At 43.2% G+C, this 23,671-nt stretch overlaps 1 protein-coding gene across 2 annotated transcripts in view; it reads right to left on the bottom strand.

Annotated features, from left to right (window-relative positions):
- LOC138672847 (myeloperoxidase-like) overlaps nucleotides 1-23,671 on the bottom strand; it is an 80,750-nt gene that overhangs the window by 26,300 nt on the left and 30,779 nt on the right. The window contains exons 9-14 of one of the 2 annotated variants that reach the window (XM_069761250.1): nucleotides 22,142-22,302; nucleotides 21,802-22,054; nucleotides 21,492-21,662; nucleotides 15,909-16,146; nucleotides 12,242-12,450; nucleotides 7,509-8,947 (exon numbers count right to left, since the gene is read on the bottom strand). In XM_069761250.1, the coding sequence (XP_069617351.1) occupies nucleotides 12,252-12,450; nucleotides 15,909-16,146; nucleotides 21,492-21,662; nucleotides 21,802-22,054; nucleotides 22,142-22,302 (1,022 nt within the window). In that variant the 3' untranslated portion in view covers nucleotides 7,509-8,947; nucleotides 12,242-12,251. Of the gene's footprint in view, nucleotides 1-7,508; nucleotides 8,948-12,241; nucleotides 12,451-15,908; nucleotides 16,147-21,491; nucleotides 21,663-21,801; nucleotides 22,055-22,141; nucleotides 22,303-23,671 lie in introns of those variants that run through there. The other variant, XM_069761251.1, reaches the window with a different exon arrangement.

The raw sequence follows: 23,671 nt of genomic DNA, 5'->3' as shown, positions 1-23,671 counted from the left end.
TTTTTTCCGGGAGCTATTCAGCGCGTCTTTTTTTTTACAATTTCCGGACCATGTGCACAGTGTGTCCTGTTTTCCATAGGGTACAGTGTACTGTACCCTGCATGGAAAACAGCTGCGGAACCGCAGCGGCAAAACCGCCGCGGTTCCGCGGTAAGAAACGCACTGTGTGAACATGGCCTAAATAAGTGCCAAGAATATAATCCTAGTGACTGCTGATCACTGTTGTTTATTAACCTATTGCCTATAAAATATACAGTATGCATGAATTTACTTTGAAATGAAATAAAGTAAATTTTATTAGCCTATATGAAGCCCTATAACATGTACTGTATGTCCTCACAGGTTATATGTTGTATGTGCTATGGTTATGTTAAAATGAACCTGTCAGCTGATTCTGAACCACAGGCAGCATGGATCAGACATGAGTTGTGTTATTGCAGCCAGGTATGTTTTACTGAAGAGATAAAAATGGTGACCACCAGGACCATCCAACTCGTATGACAAGTCCAACGGGCAGGAGGTCCCAAGTGGCTTCCCTAGACTAGACAGGTCCCTTCCTGTGTGTTTATCAGGACAGACCTATCAGTCAAGGTGATTGTGTCAGAGAGAAGCCGGGCGTCCTGCCTCTTGGACCAGTCATCCCAGTCGCATCATCCTCTGCTGCCAGTTCAAAGAATGTTTCCTCAGAATACTGAAATATACTGGCAGCAATAATGGACACAGTCTCTGCTTCATGCTGTCCATGGCCCGGGCAGTATGAATCCACTGACAGGTTCCCTGTTCCAGTTATGATATGACATTGGACAAGAAGAGTACAGCATGACGACGAGGCAAGTGTATGATGCCAGTAGAGTAGACCATTGTGCAAAAGTCCCACGGCTAGTGGCTCTCTGCATGTCATATGGCAATGCTGAGCACAGAGTAGCCATTCTCTACTCCCTTGAGAACCGTCTGCTTGTTAAGTGGCCACAGTGTGAATGCTCATCTACGCATTGCACTTATTCTAACATATGCCCTTGGGAGCAGACACATCTGGGCCATAACTATGTACCATCCGTTTGTCTTCCTACAATGCACTGCTATCAGAATACAAGCAGAATTACTAATTATATGTGAGTGCAAAACCTTGTGTAATTCGTGCTGCTTATACTTTTATGTTGAGTATAACTGTAATTTTGGAGTTAAAATGTGAAGTTTGTCTTTAAAAAGTCAATAATACTATGTTAATGTTCTTTAATAAATTATTATAACCTGGATGAGCATGAAGAATGTTCTTTTTTACATTCTAATATGGATTCTGTACATGTGGGGGCTCTCGATCAGTGATGGTGGGCTGCTAATCTCTTTATGATCCACCAGATGTGGCTTTTGGGGCATATTTTGCAGTCTACATATTTTATACATGGAATCAACATTTCAGGCAGTCCCCAAACATCTTCAGATCTTTTGTTTTTCGATATCGGGGGGAATGGAGACAGAGTTCGCACAACACACTGTCACGATTCAGACGTCTTGCAGTCACATGGAGTGTGTGCAGACTTTGCTCTAAAACCAACCCTTTTAACTATGCTGATTAGCTGCTACTGCTAATATGTGTTATAACGGGGCTTATTGTAACATATATTCTTATCTGTAGCAGCAAATTAACACATAAATTACTGCTTTTCATAATGTTTATAAGAAGCAGCATATCATACTACTCCTGGTTATGCATATACTAGATGGTGGTCCAATTCTAACGCATCGGGTATTCTAGAATATGTATAGTGGTATATAGCACAGCCCATGCAGTATATAACACAGCCCACGTAGTATATAGCACAGCTCACGCAGTATATAACACAGCCCACGTAGTATATAACACAGCCCACATAGTATATAACACAGCCCACGTAGCATATAACACAGCCACGTAGTATATTGCCCAGCCACGTAGCATATTGCACAGCCCACGTAGTATATAACACAGCCCACGTAGTATATAACACAGCCACATAGTATATTGCCCAGCCACGAAGTATATTGCACAGCCCACGTAGTATATTGCACAGCCCACATAGTATATAACACAGCCCACGTAGTATATAACACAGCCCACGTAGTATATAACACAGCCCACGTAGTATATAACACAGCCACGTAGTATATTGCCCAGCCACGTAGCATATTGCACAGCCCACGTAGTATATAACACAGCCCACGTAGTATATAACACAGCCACGTAGTATATTGCCCAGCCATGAAGTATATTGTACAGTCCACGTAGTATATTGCACAGCCCACATAGTATATAACACAGCCCACATAGTATATAACACAGCCCACGTAGTATATAACACAGCCCACATAGTATATAACACAGCCACGTAGTATATTGACCAGCCACGTAGTATATTGCATAGCCCACGTAGTATATAGCACAGAGACATATTATATAACACAGGCCACGCAGTATATAACACAGCCCATGCAGTATATAACACAGCCCACGTAGTATCTAACACAGCCCACGTAGTATATAGCAATGTGGGCACCATATCCTTGTTAAAAAAATAATTTAAATAAAAAGTAGTTATATACTCACCTTCCGGCGGCCCCCATATCCAGCCCAGGCATTTAGCGATGCTCCTCGCGACGCTCCAGTCCCAAGAATGCTTTGCGGCAATAACACATGATGATGTAGCGGTCTCGCGAGACCGCTACGTCATCTCCGGTCATTGCCACATTGTATTCTTAGGACCGGAGAGTCGCGAGGAGTGATTTTTTATTTTTTTTTATTATTTTTAGCATTAGATCTTTTTACTATTGATGCTGCATAGGCAGCATCAATAGTAAAAAGTTGATCACACAGGGTTAATAGCAGCGTTAACGGACTGCGTTACACTGCGCTATGCCGCGCTGTAACACAGTCCATTTAACGGACTGTTAAACCGCTATGGGGGTACTGACTGGAGGGCAGTAGGGAGGGGGCACTGACTGGAGGGCAGTAGGGATTAGCGACGCGGGATTTCCGTGACAAACAAACAGACAAACAGATGGAAGTGACCCTTAAGGTACCGTTACACTAAACAACTTACCAACGATCACGACCAGTGATACGACCTGGCCGTGATCGTTGGTAAGTCGTTGTGTGGTCGCTGGGGAGCGGTCACACAGACAGCTCTCTCCAGCGACCAACGATCAGGGTAACGACTTCGGCATCATTGAAACTGTCTTCAACTATGCCGAAGTCCCCCTGCAGCACCCGGGTAACCAGGATAAATATCGGGTTACTAAGTGCGGCCCTGCGCTTAGTTACCTGATATTTACCCTGGTTACAAGTGAACACATCGCTGGATCGGCGTCACACACGCCGATCCAGCGATGACAGTGGGTGAGCAGCGACCATAAAAAGTTCCTGATCATTCCCCAACGACCAACGATCTCCCAGCAGGGGCCTGATCGTTGGTCGCAGTCACACATAACGAGATAGTTAGCGGGATCGTTGCTACGTCACAAAAAGCGTGACGTTGCAACGATATAGTTAACGAAATTGTTATGTGTGAAGGTACCTTTAGACGATTATATAGATAGATAATTATAGATGTACTTTGATCAACAGCTCCCCACACACAGTTTCATGCCCACACAGCCCTCTACACACAGTATGATGAGCCCACAGCTCCCCTACACACAATGTGATTCCCCACAGCTCCCCACACATAGTGTGATGCCCCCACAGCTCCCCCACATGCAGTATAATGCACCGACAGCTCCCCCACATACAGTATAATGCCACCACAGCTTCCTCACACACATTATGATGCCCCCACAGCTCCTTATCCCCTCTCTGACCTTAGACGTACTATCCCGCCGAGGTGCCCTGGGCCTATCTGACCTCGACGGGATAGTACGTCATAGCAATCAGCCGCGCTCACGGGGGGAATGCGGCCGATCGCGGCTGGGTGTCAGCTGCCTATTGCAGCTGACATCCGGCACTATGTGCCAGGAGCGGTCACGGACCGCCCCGGCACATTAACCCCCGGCACACCGCGATCAAACATGATCGCGGTGTGTCGGCGGTATAGGGAAGCGTCGCGCAGGGAGGGGGCTCCCTACGGGCTTCCCTGAGACCCCCGCAGCAACGCGATGTGATGGGTCTCCTTACTTCCCTCCCTGCAGCAGGTCCGGATCCAAGATGGCCGCGGCATCCGGGTCCTGCAGGGAGGGAGGTGGCTTACCAAGTGCCTGCTCAGAACAGGCGCTTGGTAAGGCTGCAGTGCTCTAAGTCAGATCACTGATCTGACAGAGTGCTGTGCAAACTGTCAGATCAGTGATCTGTGATGTCCCCCACTGGGACAAAGTAAAAAAGTTTAAATAAAAAAAAAATATTCCTAAATAATGAAAAAAATATATATTATTCCCATAAATACATTTCTTTATCTAAATTAAAAAAAACAAACAATAAAAGTACACATATTTAGTATCGCCGCGTCCGTAACCACCCAACCTATAAAACTGGCCCACTAGTTAACCCCTTAAGTAAACACCGTAAGAAAAAAAAAAAAACGAGGCAAAAAACAACGCTTTATTATCATACCGCCGAACAAAAAGTGGAATAACACGCGATCAAAAAAAGAGATATAAATAACCATGGTACCGCTGAAAACGTCATCTTGTCCCGAAAAAAACAAGCCACCATACAGCATCATCAGCAAAAAAATAAAAAAGTTATAGTCCTCAGAATAAAGCGATGCAAAAATAATTATTTTTTCTATAAAATAGTTTTTATCGTATAAAAGCGCCAAAACATAAAAAAATAATATAAATGAGGTATCGCTGTAATCGTACTGACCCAAAGAATAAAACTGCTTTATCAATTTTACCAAACGCAGAAGGGTATAAACGCCTCCCCCAAAAGAAGTTCATGGATAGCTGGTTTTCGTTCATTCTGCCTCACAAAGATCGGAATAAAAAGCGATCAAAAAATTTCACGTGCCCGAAAATGTTTCCAATGAAAACGTTAACTCGTCCCACAAAAACCAAGACTTCACATGACTCTGTGGACTCAAATATGGAAAAATTATAGCTCTCAAAATGTGGTAACGCAAAAAATATTTTTTGCAATAAAAAGCGTCTTTCAGTGTGTGACGGCTGCCAATCATAAAAATCCGCTAAATAACTCGCTATAAAAGTAAATCAAATCCCCCTTCATCACCCCCTTAGTTAGGGAAAAATAAAAAAAATAAAAAATGTATTTATTTCCATTTTCCCATTAGGGCTAGGGTTAGGGTCAGGGCTAGGGTTAGGGTCAGGGCTAGGGTTAGGGCTAGGGTTGTGGCTAAAGTTAGGGTTAGGGTTTGGATTACATTTACGGTTGGGAATAGGGTTGGGATTAGGGTTAGGGGTGTGTCTGGGTTAGAGGTGTGGTTAGGGTTACCGTTGGGATTAAGGTTAGGGATGTGTTTGCATTAGAGTTTCAGTTATAATTGGGGGTTTCCACTGTTTAGGCACATCAGGGGCTCTCCAAACGCGACATGGCGTCCGATCTCAATTCCAGCCAATTCTGCGTTGAAAAAGTAAAACAGTGCTCCTTCCCTTCCGAGCTCTCCCGTGCGCCCAAAACAGGGGTTTACCCCAACATATGGGGTATCAGCGTACTCAGGACAAATTGGACAACAACTTTTGGGGTCCAATTTCTCCTGTTACCCTTGGGAAAATACAAAACTGGGGGCTAAAAAATAATTTTTGTGGGAAAAAAAAGATTTTTTATTTTCACGGCTCTGCGTTATAAACTGTAGTGAAACACTTGGGGGTTCAAAGAGTGGCACCATCACATGGTTTAGGGAAGACCGGTCATCATTCATCGTATTTTAACACACCATACTTTGCACTATGCATTTTAGCCTATATTAGGAAGATATATGTACAATCATCGTGGCACATTAATGGTATTTCACTGGATGCATGTTTGTTTGCTCTTGGATCAATTTTGATCTATTCTGGACAATGTTGCTCATAAATATCAGAATTTAAAATTTTGTTCTTGCCTGCCAACTTGTGGTGCCACAGAATTTTTTTGCTCACTGTTAGCACCCCGTCAGATCCCTGCTCTGACAGCCAAGGTTTCCGGTGTGTCTCTTCACGCACCCATGCTGCAGACAGTTCTTCCCGTCTCCATGCTCTCCATGCTTCTAGCCAGTCCTCCAGCCATGTCCTTAGGGCACACATGCCTGCGCTCCCACCCTCTTAAATGGCCAGCACTTGCTATTACTTGATATTACCTCCCTAGCCAATGGCTGTGAGACACTATGTATATATTGCTTCCTCCCCACTGGGGAGGTGCCTGATCAACCTTCCTGGTTCACAGTTGTGTAAGGTTGCATACCAGTCCCCGCTCCACTCAATTGCAGACCCTGCTTGCTGCACTCAAATACAGATTCTGCCTGCTGCACTCAAATGCTGACCTTGCCTGCTGCACTCAAATGCAGATCCTGCATGCTACACTCAACTGCAGATCCTGCCTGCTGCACTCTAATGCAGATCCTGCCTGCTGCACTCTAATGCAGACCCTACCTGCTGCACTCTACTGCATATCCTGTCAGCTGCACTCTGATATAAACACTGCCTGCTGCACTCTGATACGAACTCTGTCTGCCGCACTCTGATGCAAACTCTGTCTGTCGCACTCTGATGCGAACTGTCTGCTGCATTCAAATGCAAACTCTGCCACCTGCTCCTTCCAGTCTGTCCTCTGGGTACAGCTGCTGCGCATCCTTTGGTCTGCCCTGGAGTGGCACCTGGCGTTCATCGGGAACCTCACCATCAGAGGCTCTAGTGAACTGTCAGGTGTTCACTTAGTGACGCCCCTACAGGCTCTCCACCGTCCGTGGCACAGTGGTTCCACAAACCACATCCGTTCACAAACCACGTCACCACCATGTATTATACTGGCATATACATTTTCATATATTGTATGTTTCTCTTTTTAAATCTTCAATAAAGAATTGCTTTTTATCCATTCTACTTATGTCTTTCCCTATATGTGCGCAGTTGCTAATCAAACTAGGCAGCTGGGCGGTTAAGGAGTGTTAAGCGCCAGTGCAATCCCTCTTGTGTATATGTTGTTTGTTCTCCTTTTTAACGCATATCTTATAAAATTAGTGTTTTATCCTTAATAAAGGTAATTTTCTGATACTAGTGAGCACCTAGTATATATACCTTTCATACATTAAAATAAAGGATAATGGCCGGAAATAGCGTGATTTGTCATGAACTCGAATGACGGCTTCATCTGGAAAGTCTCCAGTAATGATACATAAGCTTTTAATATTGATCATTTTCTTAAATGAATGCTTGCATGACATTAAAACGTTCAATTTAGGCATTGCTAAAACTGTGAGATTAGCTCAAACGGGTTAATGAAAAAAAACCTGCATTTTATATACAGAAGTGTCTCATACCTCTCATCACTGGATTTAATAAAACAGACATGTAAGCATTGATAAAACCATTACAATTCTAGAACAAAAGATTTAAAGTTTTATTCAATCATTTTTGTAATTCTTTTTATAATAGACAGCCACATGAAAAAAAGTGCAAATTGACAATTACACAAATTGGTATACATCCGATAGTAAGAAAAAGAAAGGAGAGGATAGAATCTTGTATTCTGAGCGAGGGTTTCAAATATTCATATAGATGTGATACGTGCAATGCTTATATCATTCACTAACTAGTCATTGTACGGGTATTCAAGACATCTAATTAGCTAAACTTTGCAAAAAATGTTGTAACTGTTAGGCTAAGATCTCAGTGATTGTTTGGTGAGTTTTTGTGTAGCAGATCTTCTGCAGCATTTCTGCTCTAATTAGCTAAAACACCCCTCCAGCGTTTCATTTTTCTGTTACTACTTAAGTGATGTTGTTAATCTGCCCCGCCATTAGTATTCATCTGTTGTTGGCGCCGGTTCAGATTGTCTTCTCAAAGTTGTGAGCTGTCGGATCGCTCCTGGGTGAGCCCGAAGTCACAACTCGATGTAAGTCTCTGAGAGCCAGAACGAGGCCAGAATGAGACCTCACAGACTTTCATTGAGAGTTGTGACTTACGGTCAGTCATAAGTCGCGGCCACAAGATGGCGGTGCGGGACCACAGCTGAAGATGGCGGCTGGTGAGCATAGTACTGGGATCAGGAAACTTACGTTAGTGGCACCACTCTAATGCTGAAATAAAAAAATAAGAAAAAACCTGGAGCTGCTTTAAATGACTTTTTTTTAAAATACTTTTTCTTACTGTTTTTTGTCTCTTGTTGATATGTCATGTTTTTAAATTAAACTACTTTATATAAATTGTACAAATTCTTTTTTATTCTTACAGGTGTTTGGCTTTGGTAAAACTTTGTTGATAAAGTAATACGTAGGTTACATGCAATTATTGTGCATTTCTGCCGCAGGAACACAATAAAACTCATGTGCATTTCTTACCTGCAGATTTTCTTCATCTTATTCAACACTTTGAGTAAATCCACAAATAATACACAGATTTTTTTTTTCAAGAGAAATTAATTAACATGTTGTGGATTACAAAAACGGGTCAGTTTACGCAGCGTAACCAAAAAGCTCAGCAGACATGAGATTTCTATAGATCCCATTCACTTTGCTGGAACTATAAGACTATGCGACTTTTGCACAGCAAAAATACACAGCGTCAAAAACTCACCAAATAGTCATCATGGAAACTTAGACTTATTGTTTCACTGGTAGCATTTACCAAGCTTTGAGGTTTCTATGTGTTTGCATCTAAGAACAGTAAAGTTGGAATGCCAGAATATACAAAGAAAAGAGAAATGTTGTCGTGAATGCTTCGTTAAAGTTTTAGAATAAACAGCATTAAAAAAAAAAATTAAGATCATCAAAATGATTAGAAAGAAAATTCAATAGCAGGCGCTTCATTTTCACTTATTGGTTATCTGTAATTAAGACAAAAAGAAATATAAAATATAGTTTTCAACAGAACTCCACAAAGTTTGTTCACAGTGGAGCATCTCCCCACATCTTGTCCCTCATTGCCCTCTACCATCATTCCTGTGCTTTCTTTTCTACCAATAACATAAGATTAACAACCTCTATATTCCAAATCTCTGACTATATTTTCAAAGATTTCTCTTGTGCTGCCCCAGTTCTCTGGAATGCACTACACTTTGTAAGGGAGATCTAATCAGCTTTCCTAATTGGAAACCTATTACTGCTGCCTTTTCTCAGAGTCTTAAGGCCCCTTCACATTAAGCGACGCTGCAGCGATACCGACAACGATCCGGATCGCTGCAGCGTCGCTGTTTGGTCGCTGGAGAGCTGTCACACAGACCGCTCTCCAGCGACCAACGATGCCGGTAACCAGGGTAAACATCGGGTAACTAAGCGCAGGGCCGCGCTTAGTAACCCGATGTTTACCCTGGTTACCATGCTAAAAGTAAAAAAAAACAAACACTACATACTTACCTACAGCCGTCTGTCCTCCAGCGGTGCGCTCTGCTTCTCTGCTCTCCTCCTGTACTGTCTGTGAGCCGGAAAGCAGAGCTGTGACGTCACCGCTCTGCTTTCCGGCTCACAGACAGTACAGGAGGAGAGCAGAGCACAGCGCCGGAGGACAGACAGCGGTAGGTAAGTATCTAGTGTTTGTTTTTTTTTACTTTTAGCATGGTAACCGGCCCTGCGCTTAGTTACCCGATGTTTACCCTGGTTACCAGTGAAGACATCGCTGGATCGGTGTCACACACGCCGATCCAGCGATGTCTTCAGGGAGTCCAGCGACGAAATAAAGTTCTGGACTTTATTCAGCGACCAACGATCTCCCAGCAGGGGCCTGATCGTTGGTCGCTGTCACACAGAACGATTTCATTAACAATATCGTTGCTACATCACAAATAGCAACGATATCGTTAACAATATCGTTATGTGTGAAGGTACCTTTATTTTATTCAACAACCATGAAATCAATTGGTCCTGCATACCACACACTTCAGGCTAACAATTTCACTTCATATCTGTGTGCAGCCTTATGTTTAGTTGCAATTTTGTAATAAAAAAAGGCTGAATTATAGAATGAAGAACTTTGATTTCCTTCGTTACCACCATGTCCAATCAGACAGTATGCTTTTGTGATAATAACACATTACAGATTTTTCGCCAATCTCTTCATTTTTTCTTTTTAGTGGCGACTTTTTAGCAGTTGACCATACCTGTCCATCAGATTCCTCCAATTGAAAAACATTGAACATTAGACAGATGTTTTTCAATTTGACAAGACAGAGACCGGTTTAGTCACAAACTTCTGCAACAGCCGCTATTTTGTGGGCAGGAGATCTGTGCAGTCTGTAATGAAGGCTGTGTAAGGGGGCTACCCTTAACACGCCCCGGTTCTGAATGTAATACTTTTCATGCCTTTTCTACTGTATATATTTATATATAGATGTACTACCATGCTGTTAAATGTATACTAATTTGTAGTGAAAGCGTAGTAATACATTAGGGCCACTAGAGCGGGCACATTGGGACCGTAGTGATAATATAGGAACTGGTTAGAATTAGGAGGGGCCAACTGTGGGTAAGGCAGAGTATTTCACTACTATTTCACTACTGTTCAGTTATGCACTAAAGATGGCACGTTCCCTGAGTTTTTCCAGCAAGATGGTGCACCACCACATTATGGGTGTCAGATCTGAGCATTCCCTACATGAACAGTTTCCTGGAAAGTGAGTTGGTCGTCGTGGGCCAGTTGAATGACCACCAAGGTCTCCCAATCTGACCCCATTAGACTTTTATCTTTGGGATCATCTGAAGACAATTGTCTATGCTGTGAAGATATGAGATGTGCAGCATCTGAAACAACGGATACTGGATCCTGTGCTAACATTTCTTCTGTGGTGTTGCTATCAGTGTGTCAAGAGTGGGAGAAGAGGTTACATTAACAATCCAACACAATGGGCAGCACTTTGAACACATTTTATAAGGGATCATAAACTTGTAAATAACTCATGAAAGGATAAAGTTATGTTAAAACCAAGTGCACCACTGCTTTTCTTGTGAAATTCTCAATAAGTTTGATGTGTCATATGACCCTCTTCCCATTGAAAAAAATAAAGTTGGATCCAAAATGCCCGACTTCAAAATGGCCCACATGGTCACCACCCATCTTTAAAAGTTTTTCCCCACCCATATACTAATGTGCCCCAAACAGGAAGTTGATATCACCAACCCTTGCCATTTTATTTAGGTGTATCCATGTACATGGCCCACCCTGAACAGAATAAAACTTAAAACATCCCAGGCGCTAGCTATTTTTCATGTAATTAAAACATTTATAAAGGCTTTAAATGTAGGTTTTTATCTGAAGGAGAAGGTCAACCCCTTGAAATACATTATTTTTAAAGGGAATCTGTCACCTCATTTTTTACATATTAGCTGCTGCCACTGGCATCAGGGGCTTATATACAGCATTCTTTAATGCTGTAGATAAGCCCCCGATGTAACCTGAAAGATAAGAAAAACAATTTAGATTATACTCACCTGGGGGGCGGTGTGGTCCGGGTCCGATGGGGTTGCAGGTCCAGGCCCGGCGCCTCCCATCTTCATGTGATGACATCCTTTTCCTTGCTTCTGTCGCGGCTCCGGCGCAGGTGTACTTTATCTGGCCTGTTGAGGGCAGAGTAAAGTACTGCAGTGCGCAGGCGCCGGGAAAGGTCAGAGAGGCCTGGCGCCTGCGCACTGCAGTACTTTACGCTGCCCTCAACAGGGCAAATCAGTACACCTGTGCAGGAGCCACAACAGAAGCAAGGAAGAGGACGTCATCGCATGAAGATGGGAGGCGCCGGACACGGACCCGACCGCCCCCCCCCCGGGTGAGTATAATCTAACTAGTTTTTCTTATCTTTCAGGTTACATCGGGGGCTTATCTACAGCATTACAGAATGCTGTAGAAAAGCCCCTAATGGTGTTGGCCGCAGCTTATATGCAAAAAAATAAGGTGACAGATTCCCTTTAAAGACATATGAAATGTTTTAATCATATGAAGGAGCGCCGATTCCATTGAGGAGTGGTTTGTCTTAGTTCTATACTGTGTATTGTGTGCAAATCCCAAGTAGGTGGCATCCCAAAATAAATGGCAGTCACTAATTTCAGCAGTGCAAGAAATATTCTATACATGTTCATCAGAATGAAAACATTTCATGCAATACTTGATTTTCTGGGCATTATGTTGTACTTACTGTTGGTGATCTAAATTTTCCATGGCGACAAGTCGATTGATTTGAATTTGGAACAGTTAACAAAATCTTTTGGGAACTGATTGGCTTTAAAGACATTTCGAGGAACTTGTTTGATGTTGGTATTAGCACATATGATGTGTGACAGAGTCACTGACTCGATCGATTTTCTCTGAGCAGAACTAAAAACTGAAGGATTTTCATAGTAATACCTACAAAAGTAGAGAGTGAAACATCATGGGTTTTATGCACGGTACAACTCTTATCAATGCAAAGCAACAGTAGACTTTCGTGCTTTCTTAGCTTCTATCTAGACTAGTTGGAATCTGATATACAAAATGTAAATCGGTAGGGATGTCAATGTCATGACTTAGTAATGACAAGAGGAGCTCAGGATGTCGGCATACGAGTGTCACCGGAGGAAGTCCGAACTGCTGTACTCCTTCTGTCCACAGAGTATCAAGGCCTGGTCCACTCAGTTTCAATCCTAAGAGACATCCATCAACAGTCAAGCTGAGAAGATCTGTGAGAACGCAACAGGCGGGACGCACCTGTGACTGCAGAAGGACAGTGCGTGTGAGCAGGGTCACCACTTCCAGCTATCCTCTATGGCAGAGGTCCCCAACTCCAGTCCTCAAGGCCCACCAACAGGTCGTGTTTTCAGGATTTCCTTTGCATTGCACAGGTGATGCAATTATTACCTGGGCAAGACTAAGGAAATCCTGAAAACATGACATGTTGGTGGGCCTTGAGGACTGGAGTTGGGGACCTCTGCTCTATGGTACCAAGGTCTGCTGGGATTATGGTCTCAGGTTGGGAGGGGGCCGGTTGGTGCGTGCGAGGCTCATCGGGCTTTGATAGACTGCATCAGAGAGCGACTTGCGGCCGAGCGGGAAAACCTGGTGACCCCCGCTAAGGTCAGATTTTCAGAGAACTAACTTACGTGGTAGTTCGCACAACTGGACGTACCACCATTGCAAACAGATCATTAACATTAGACAGAAAAAGACTGCCTTTTGCTTTTACAAGTTTATTGTTACCTTGGTTTGAGTATTAATCTGTCAAGTTACTAACACTAAGGCTATGTTCACACTTTGCGGATTCCACTGCGGATTTTTCCGCAGCAGAATTCCAAAATCCGCAGTGAAAACCCGTTGCGGTTTTTACTGCGGATTTATCGCGGTTTTTACTGCGTTTTCTTCTGCGGATTTTCATCTGCAGTTTTCTATTGGAGCAGGTGAAAATCCGCAGAAAAGAAGTGACATGCTGCGGAATGTAATCCGCAGCGTTTCCGCGCGGATTTTTCTGCAGCATGTGCACAGCGTTTTTTGTTTCCCATAGGTTTACATTGTAATGTAAACTCATGGGAAACTGCTGCGGATCCGCAGCGGTCAAATCCGCTGCGGTTCCGCAGCAAAATCCGCAAAGTGTGAACATAGCCTAATTGTTCAGAGTTACTTTAAACCAATGTATATAAATAGAGCTATAATCATCTCTGACTGTTTCCGCCTCGTGCCTCTGTTGCATCCAGACACCGGCATTACTTACACTCCGCGCCCCTCCTTAGATGCCGTATTCAATGTGTGGAGCTGCATGCGGATTTTCTTCTGAAACAGCATATGGGAATATCTTTTGGAAGGTATTTGAAAGGTTTTCTTTTGGATTTCATTAATAAGGTATATTTGAAAGGTTATTAAAATTACATGCTTTACATTATTATTTACTAAAAATTTAAACCACTGTTACTCTTTAAAGGTGACAAATAATTGAACCCAGGTGGACACCATTATAAATTAGGGTCCCTTTGCTTTTGTTTGCATCAGATATGCAACATATCCATTTTAGACATCCAATTGTCTGTTCCTGAAAATGCGACAGATGTACAGGATGTCCGAACAGAAGTGTAAATATAAGCACAGCTCCCTCTGCACTTTCCTATACAACTAAACATATGCAGACACATACCTTTCAGAGAGAGGTTAAAAAGAATTTTGGCAGTTGAGTAGTGAATGGGATCCCATGGGCACGTTACTATGTACACTTGGATTTTTTTTCCTAGTGTTTATTTCCAGCTCAGACCGCAGACACAGTGTGCACTTAGGCCCTGATTCATCAGTATCGATTAACTATGTGCTGGTATATAATGTGCCAAAATTATTAATTAGGTGCGTTTTACAGCTGCCCTTCACCATGCGCCAGGAAATGGAGTACATTTGTGTCATAATTTACACCACTTCTGAGGTGCAAATTCGTAAATTCTGAAGAATTTGCCAGGCACTAAGCCAAGTGCCATAACGCTCAAGCTACCCGACTTTTCTAAAAATTATCGGAGGTTGCCTGGACTGGTGTAAAAACGCCAAAGATCACAACATTTTTGCAACACTTCACATTGCACAAAAATGTTGGAAATTTCAAGCTGTTTTACACCGGAAAATTAGCAAAAACTGATGCTGAATCGGGACCTTAGTCTTACTGTTTGATCACCTGATTATTGGACAATATCATTTATGATGTACATTTTTATATTCTATTAGATGGTGGCCCGATTCTAACGCATCGGGTATTCTAGAATATGCATGTCCACGTAGTATATTGCACAGCCCACGTAGTATATTGCCCAGCCACATAGTATATTGCCCAACCACGTAGTATATTGCCCAACCACGTAGTATATTGCCCAGCCGCGTAGTATATTGCACAGTCACGCACTATATTGTCCAGCTACGTAGTATATTGCCCAGTGACGTAGTATATTGCCGAGCCACATAGTATATTGCCCAGTCGCGTAGTATATTGTCCAGTCACATAGTATTTTGCCCAGTCACGTAGTATATTGCCCAGTCACGTAGTATATTGCCCAGCTACGTAGTATATTGCCCAGTGACGTAGTATATTGCCCAGTCATGTAGTATATTGCCAGCCACGTACTATATTGCTCAGTTACGTAGTATATTGCCCAGTGACGTAGTATATTGCCCAGCCACATAGTATATTGCCCAGCCACATAGTATATTGCCCAGTCACATAGTATTTTGCCCCGTCACGTAGTATATTGCCCAGTCACGTAGTATATTGCCCAGCCACGTAGTATATTGCTTACTTACGTAGTATATTGCCCAGCCACGTAGTATATTGCCCAGCCACGTAGTATATTGCACAGCGATGTAGTATACAGCACAGAGCCACACAGTATATTGCCCAGTCACGTAGTATATTGCACAGCGACGTAGTATACAGCACAGAGCCACGTATTATTATTATTATTATTATTTGTAACATTAGATCTTTTTACTATTGATGCTGCATACACAGTATCAATAGTAAAAAGTTGGTCACACAGGGTTAATAGCTGCATTAATGGAGTGCGTTACACCACGGCATAACGCGGTCCATTAACGCTGCCATTAACCCTGTGTGAGCGCTGACTGGAGGGGAGTATGGAGCGGGCACTGACTGCGGGGAGGAAGGAGCGGCCATTTTTCCGCCGGACTGTGCCCGTCGCTGATTGGTCGTGGCAATGGTCGTGGGCGTTTTGCCACGACCAATCAGCGACTTGGATTTCCATGACAGACAGAAGCCGCGACCAATGAATATCTGTGACAGAAAGACAGACAGACAGACGGAAGCGACCCTTAGACAATTATATAGTAGATTGAAAACTGGCACTTACCAGTCACCATCTCTAACCCTGCGAAACTGATTTCCAATTAAACATGATAACAATTCCCCAGTTCTTCCATTGCGTACTAGGCGCTCAGAGACTCCACCAACCCAGATGTCAATATTTTCAGGCGTTCCATACAAATTAATGAGTTTTTCCGCAAGATTTCTATCTTTCAGGATAACGGTCAATTCATCAACATCACGTGGTGCAGAGAGATTACAGAACCTTCTCCATGCATTATATCCTATGAGGTGAAGAAAATGCAACACATACAATTACTTTACTAAAAGCCATCAAGAAAATGTTATGACCTTGGATCTTTAGGGCCCAATTCTTTACTGCATTTGAGCCTTTTCTATCAAGTTTTATTCTTTTTTCCCTTGTTTTTCATTTGCTCCTAATTTCTTTCTTTCTCTTGCTCTTTTTTTAAAGTCTATTTTACTGTGGGCATGGTTTAGAGTTTCCAGATGTTTTTGGCTGATTCATCAATTGCAATTTTTTTAAAAGTTGAAAAATTTGGTGAAAATGTACTTCACTCTCCCTCTGAATGATTTTATGGACAGCAGTTATTTTGGCCCAAATTTTATGCCATTTAACGAAACATGAGACATCTTGTAGTAAAAAAAAAGTTGAAAAAAAGGTCAAAGACTAAAATAAACAGCATTTTTTTATTTTGCGCAAAATTCAAGGATTTTTTAAAAAAAATAGCAAATAATGAGTCAGGCCAGCAGTCTTTAAAAAATTTAGCAAATAGGAAGCTCAATAAACGAATATTGCAAGAAAAAGGAAATTAAAAATAATACAAGAGAGAAGAGAGATTACTTGTCGCATTCAAATTTATCTAAGTGAAGTGTTCACCATAAATCCCATTACATTTAACCAGGAGAGGGCAGAGGAGGTGTTTTGCAAGTGTGCATATGTCATTATGGAGAGGCGGATAGGCAGCTGCCAGAAAACTCTGAAAGCAGCTTATCTCTTCTGAGAACAAAGGACTAGGTATGTTAAAATACAAGATGTCAGATCCTTCTTTCTTCTGAAATGAGACAACTCTATGCACATTATGAAATGTCCAATTTGTCCTACATCAGTGGGCTTTGTCTGGCATTAATTTAATGAGTATAATTACCTTAATGGACTTTCCAGGGATACGAAAAGGTTAATAAATTAGTTCTAAATAGTACGTTATATAACTTATTAATATATCACACCAGTCCAGATCCTCTATAGCTCCTCCTTCTTGATGTCCAGGAAACTTTTGCTCATGTGACATTACTCATGTGCTCTGTGTCAACACATGATTGGGCAGAGTAGGAAGGGGCTGTGTGTCTGATTACTTCCAAAATAAAGCCTGCCCCCTTCTCTGCATATTCATTGGCTCTGCAATGTAAACTTAGAATTGTGTGCAATTCTAGCTTACACTACGATTTATGACACATTTTGGTGCAATTTACACCAAAAATGAGACCTAGAGCAATAATAAATTGCCCTTTGTGTCCTTATCCTATGGTACACAAATTATATACACTTTATGCACAAAAGCACTTGGACACCTACAGGCAGGGGCGGACATATCATTAGTGCAACCTGTGCAGCCTATTATACCGCTGCTGCCACCTCCTCCGCCCTGTCATACTTACCTGTCCTCGGCGTCCCAACACGTCTCCTCTCCTGCAGCGTCTTCTTCTCAGCGCGCGCTTCTGCCCTCTGCTGGTCGTCGGGTGCGCGCGCACGCCAGATTCAGCACTGTGCGTGCGCACTTCTAGCCTTTCTTGCCAGCGCTTCTTCCCATCCTCTCTATCATCTTGGAGGATCTTCACCCGGAAGTGCTGCGCCGCACTGGTATGTAAACTGCTTCCGTCCGCCCCTCTGTGCCTGATGATCATTTGTACTTTCAAGTGCTTCCGGCCACTCTTGGTCTCTGTGTGTTCGTTACTCTCTGACCTTGGGTTTATCTTGTCTTTCCAGAACCCTGCCAGTTTCTGTGTTTTCGCCTTTGCCTCGCCAGGACCCGTGCCCCTGCAGCACCTCTTCTAACCTTGTGTCTCTGCAGTCTCCCCGTCATTCTCCGCACCGCTGCAATATCTCCATCAGCTCCCGTGCCTCTGCAGTGCTTCGGCAGTGTCTGTGTTGCAGCAGTGTTCCCGCCATCCTTTTGTCCCTGTCGTGGCCATCGGCTCCGTCTCTGCGGTACTCGCCTATCCTGTGTTCCTACCCTCTCCGCTAGGGTTGAGCGACTTTTACTTTTTTAGGGTCGAGTCAGGTTTCGCGAAACCCGACTATCTCTAAAGTCGAGTCGAGTGAAATCGGCCGATTATGGTGAAAAGTCGGGGATCGACCGAAACACGAAACCCAATGCAAAGTCAATGGGAAATATTTTTTTTTTCTCTCTCTCTCTCTCTCACACATTTCAAATCGCTACAGCGCACAAGCGACAAGATGACGATAGGCGTCCACGCCCCTAAGACCTATGTCATCACTCTGCCCACGCTCCTTCATTGGCTGAAAAAATGGCGCCAAGCGCGTCATACAAAACGCGACTTTGGCGAAAGTCACGTACCGCATGGCCGACCCCACACAGGGATCGGGTCGGGTTTCATGAAACCCGACTTTGCCAAAAGTCGGCGACTTTTGAAAATGAACGATCCGTTTTGCTCAACCCTACTCTCCGCTACTCCCTGGTCTTCTCCTGTCCCGGTCCTCCAGCTTCCATGGCGATAGTCCCTCACGGGCCTGCCCTAACTCTCCCTGTATAGGGGGCGGTCTACCTGGTCAGCTCGTCCGTGGGAGTTCGTCGTCACGGTCTAGAGGGTCCACATTCTGTTTTTCACACCTTGAACCATCACACAGCTGCACAGGGGCCCAAGGGGTAAGAGGGCCCATTTCAACCACCAAAGCAGGTGCAATGTTGCATTTTTAGGAGCTCTTGGGCTGCAAAGGGCCTATATATTGTTCTTGCACAGGGGCCCTTTTTTATCTGTGTCCGCCAGTGCCTACAGGAGCTTTTATGACATCACATTCTAAATCCATAAGCATATACGGTATATGGATTTAGTCTGGCGTTTTCAGCTAAAACAATTTCCTCTTTTCTGAGAAAACGTTCTGAAAGATTTTGAATTTTTGCCCATTCATTCAGAAGAACATTTGTGAGCTCAGACTCTAAAGTAGGACAAGAGGCTCTGATTCTTAATCTCCAATCTAGTTGATCCCAAAGGTATTGAGTGGGGTTGAGGTTAGGACTCTATAGTCCATTTAAGTTCCTCGGCACCAAACTCCCCTGTGCACTGTTATTCAGTCATGCTGTGATGGAAAAAGACTTCCCCCAAATTTTTCCCTCAAAGTTTGAAGTATAAAATTGTCCAAAATGTTTTGGTATGCTAAAGCATTAAGATTTTCACTGGAACTAATGGCCTATGCCAAAGCCTGAAAAGTGGCCTCATAGTATTATCCCTCCTCCAACAAACTTTACAGTTGGCACAATGCAATCAAACAGGTAACGTTTCACAAAATCCAAATTTATTAATTTGACTGCCAGGCAGAGAAGAGTGATTTGTCACATTTCCACTGTTTCAAAGTTTAGCGGCGGTGTGCTTTACACGACTCCATCCGATTTTTGGCATTTTGGTTGGTTATGCAGTTGATCGGCCAAAAAACCTGTGCAATGATGCTCTTGGTACTCTACCACATAGAGTTGATCATGTCATATTTAGAAGGATTTTGGTTTGGCTATTATCCTAAGTCATGTGAGAAGGCTTGTTAAAGGGTCGACATTGACTTGTAGGGTTGCTACTTCCAATAGGTGGCACTAGAGTTCTAGTTCTCTTCCTCTCTGAAGAGACAATTTGCATAATTAGCATATTTCCCAGAGGAGCATTGCGGCTTTAAGTCTCCTGATCTTGGCATGCTTAGCATGTCAATCTCAGCAAGGAGAAACGATACTTCTTGGATATTTAGAAGGAAAACAAGTCATGTACTGACTTGTTATACTGGTGCTGGTGGCTCTTATTACAGGGTCACTGTGGTATCATTGAGCTCTTCAGAATGGCCTGGAATAGGGTTGAGCGAAACAGGTCGGCCATTTTCAGAAGTCGCCGACTTTTGGCAAAGTCGGGTTTCATGAAACCCGACCCGACCCCTGTGTGGGGTCGGCCATGAAGTCGGCGATCTTCTGAATCTGGTATCGGAATTCCGATCCCGAGTTCCGATATGTTTGCAATATCGGAAATCGGTATCAGAATCCATATTTAAGTGTAAAATAAAGAATTAAAATAAAAAATATCGCTATACTCACCCTCTGACGCGCCCTGGTACTAACCGGCAGCCTTTCTTCCTTCGAATCAGCGCTGGCAGGACCTTGCGGTGACGTCGCGGCTTGTGATTGGTCGCGCGACCGCCCATGTGACCGCTCGCGCGACCAATCACAAGCCGTGACGTCACCACAAGGTCCTGCAAGTGCTGATTCTTAGGAAGGAAGGCTGCCGGAAAGAAGCAAGGCGCGTCCGAGGGTGAGTATATACCTAATAGGAATATACTCACCCTCGGACGCGCCCTGCTTCTTTCCGGCAGCCTTCCTTGCGGTGACGTCGCGGCTTGTGATTGGTCGCGCGACCGCCCATGTGACCGCTCGCGCGACCAATCACAAGCCGCGACGTCACCGCAAGGTCCTGCAAGCGCTGATTCTTAGGAGGGAAGGCTGCCGGAAAGAAGCAAGGCGCGTCCGAGGGTGAGTATATACCTAATAGGAATATACTCACCCTCGGACGCGCCCTGCTTCTTTCCGGCAGCCTTCCTAAGAATCAGCACTTGCAGGACCTTGCGGTGACGTCACGGCTTGTGATTGGTCGCGCGAGCGGTCACATGGGCGGTCGCGCGACCAATCACAAGCCGCGACGTCACCGCAAGGTCCTGCAAGCGCTGATTCGAAGGAAGGAAGGTTCCCGGTTAGTACCAGGGCGCGTCCGAGGGTGAGTATAGCGATATTTTTTATTTTAATTCTTTATTTTACACTTAAATATGGATCGCAGGGCCTGAAGGAAAGTTTCCTCTCCTTCAGACCCTGGGAACCATTGGAAACCCAATGCACTGCATTGGGTTTCAAGTTTCGGCCGACCCCGACCCCGACTTTTTTATAGGATCGGCCGATTTCACTCGACCCGACTTTTGAAAAAGTTGGGTTTCGGGAAACCCGACCCGATCCTATAAAAGTAAAAGTCGCTCAACCCTAGCCTGGAATTTATACACTTGTGGTAGTGGGACAAAATGAAAAATCTTAATTCAATGATTAAGACGAGTGTTCTAATACTTTATAAGTGTATGGTTCTAAGACTTACTCAAACAGTCCTCTTGCTTTCAATGATCAGCACAGTGCATGATTATTGTACTTTGATGTAATTTCAATGTGGTGTATTTTATGTCATAGAATGTAGTAACAATTATAGGGTTTGGGATAAGGAACAGGGTTTGCATAATTTTAATATATCAACAACATTTTCTTGATGACTCAAAGGTAACACAATCTAATATATGTGATGATTCATAAAATATTTAAGTCATCCATTTTTTAATACCAAAATTTGTCAAGAAACACCTTACCTGGTAACCCATGGTCTCGTCCCCGCTGCATGTTAAGAGATGCTAGATCTCGGCCAACACTATTGACCACTGGGAAAAGTCGATCCCTCAATGCATCAACCATTATCTGGTCTTGGCTGTTTAGTTTGGCTTTATTTGCCATCATACCTCTGAGTATAGGATCAATCCCACCTATGGATGTAATATAGAAAATAAGAGTGGAGGATTATAAAACTGAAGATCTGGTAAGTACATGTATTACAGACATCGTGGGAAATCTGTCTGTAACATTGTTGCATACTGTGAATATGGCACAACTAGATTAGGTTACCTTGTCTTAATATTCTCCATGAGGCAAAGAATGTTTCAAAAAGCGGGACTACTGGCTGTGGAAAGTAGGGACTGTAATCTTCTGCTAATCTGTAAATGAAGGGCTGCACCAGTGTGTGGCCCATTCTGTAGGCGATGGTGAAGACATTTGATGTGGTGGGGTCTTCATCTTTACTGTAGGATTTATATGTAGGAAGAACTTCTGACATCTTGTCACCCAACAGTAATGGCAGCCAGTCTTTGTAGGTTATTTTCTGTCAATTGAAAACATGCATTAATGAAAGGAAAATCTCAGGAAATATTGTCTGCTTGACGATATGATAATGAAAATTGTACTGTACTTGCATGACTCCCCCCAACATCTTGCGGGCTTCTTGATATATATCCTCTCCGGACCAACATGGATTTAATTTATGCAACTCTTTTGCAAGGCGATTATGTTCTCTCATGAAGACAGTATGGATAGAAGTTAGCATCGGTTGTTCATTAGAACGAACATCACCTGAAATGGGAATTGAAACTATCACAAAGACGCACCATGATTTTTTTTTTTCACTTCGCGCTTTTTCATGAATTTTCATTATTAGTTTAATGGAGGGTCAAACCATCAGCACTGTTGTTTCAGACACAGTTGCTGATCCATAGATGTGACGTGGATGAACTGCTGTATCTCAGCTCAAACTCAGCTCCATTCACTTGAATACAGTTGACCTGCAGTCCCAGGTACTTAGACCCTGATTCATCAAAGTGATAACACCAGAATAATGGCATCAATTGTTTTTAAAAGTCACAACATTTTTGAGCAACGCTCCACTGAGCAAGAATTTTGTAACTTTATAAAATTATTTTCTTCACAATTCTTGATGAATCGGGGCCTAAGTTACAATCGGTGGATATGGAGGCGATGGTGCGTACCAAGGGCATGACACCAAAGCTCATCTAATTCATGACAAGATGTAGCATACCTTACGCCAGAAATATAACTCCATTCTTTGGAGTAAAATTTGTTGCTAGGCCACGGAGATGCGTGACAGTTTTCAGATGCGCCTGATTTATTAAGAGGTGTGTGCCTCTTAATGAATCATGCATGTCTGACTCCAGCATGCCACCTCATGAAAAAAGGCATGTAATAAGCCAGTCGTGGTGAATCGAGGCCATCATCTACACTTACAATCACCTAGAAGTTTAGGTCTTAATAAAAAATTTATAGAGCACCCCATGAAAAACCCACAAAGAACAGAACAACAGAATAAAATGAGGATGGAGGAACAGGGAGGAGGATGTATTATATCTCTATTTGAGACTTCAGACTGAAATGGAGGGAGACATCTAGTCAGGTACGGACTGGGGCTGAAATTCAGCCCTGGCATTTGAAATCACACAGGCACATATTGTCCCCATGAACCAGATGGGATATATTACTAATATTACCATGGATGGAGGAAAGGAAGATTTTCTCCAAGACCAATATTTCTAATGATACCCGTGGCTTCTGGGGTAAGTGACGGAGTCAGCAACTTTGTGCTCCATCACAACTCTTAACAGTATGGGTGTCTTGAGAACACTGATTCTGTTAACAACGTAGCAGACAAGGCAGCCCATGACCAGACAGGCCCTTCTGGCATTTGCCAGAATTGCCACATGGCCAGTCCGGCCCTGCATCTGGTTGACTCTGATTCACTGTGAGTGCTAACATTTCCATAAAAGACCACCAATTCTGCATGAAAACTGAAAAATCACATAAAGGGGAATTAAACAATGGAAAAACCTGAATGATAATCACAATTTCTAACTGCCCTGCATACAACATACATCTAAAGTTGCTTAAACAGGACCTGTCACAAGATCAAACAAGCAGTTTTTGCTCTTAT

This window comes from Ranitomeya imitator, chromosome 3, assembly GCF_032444005.1.
Source record: "Ranitomeya imitator isolate aRanImi1 chromosome 3, aRanImi1.pri, whole genome shotgun sequence".
NCBI classification, from domain to species: domain Eukaryota; kingdom Metazoa; phylum Chordata; class Amphibia; order Anura; family Dendrobatidae; genus Ranitomeya; species Ranitomeya imitator.
Note: the sequence above shows the minus strand (reverse complement) of the source record. Positions and strands in the feature narration are given on the sequence as shown.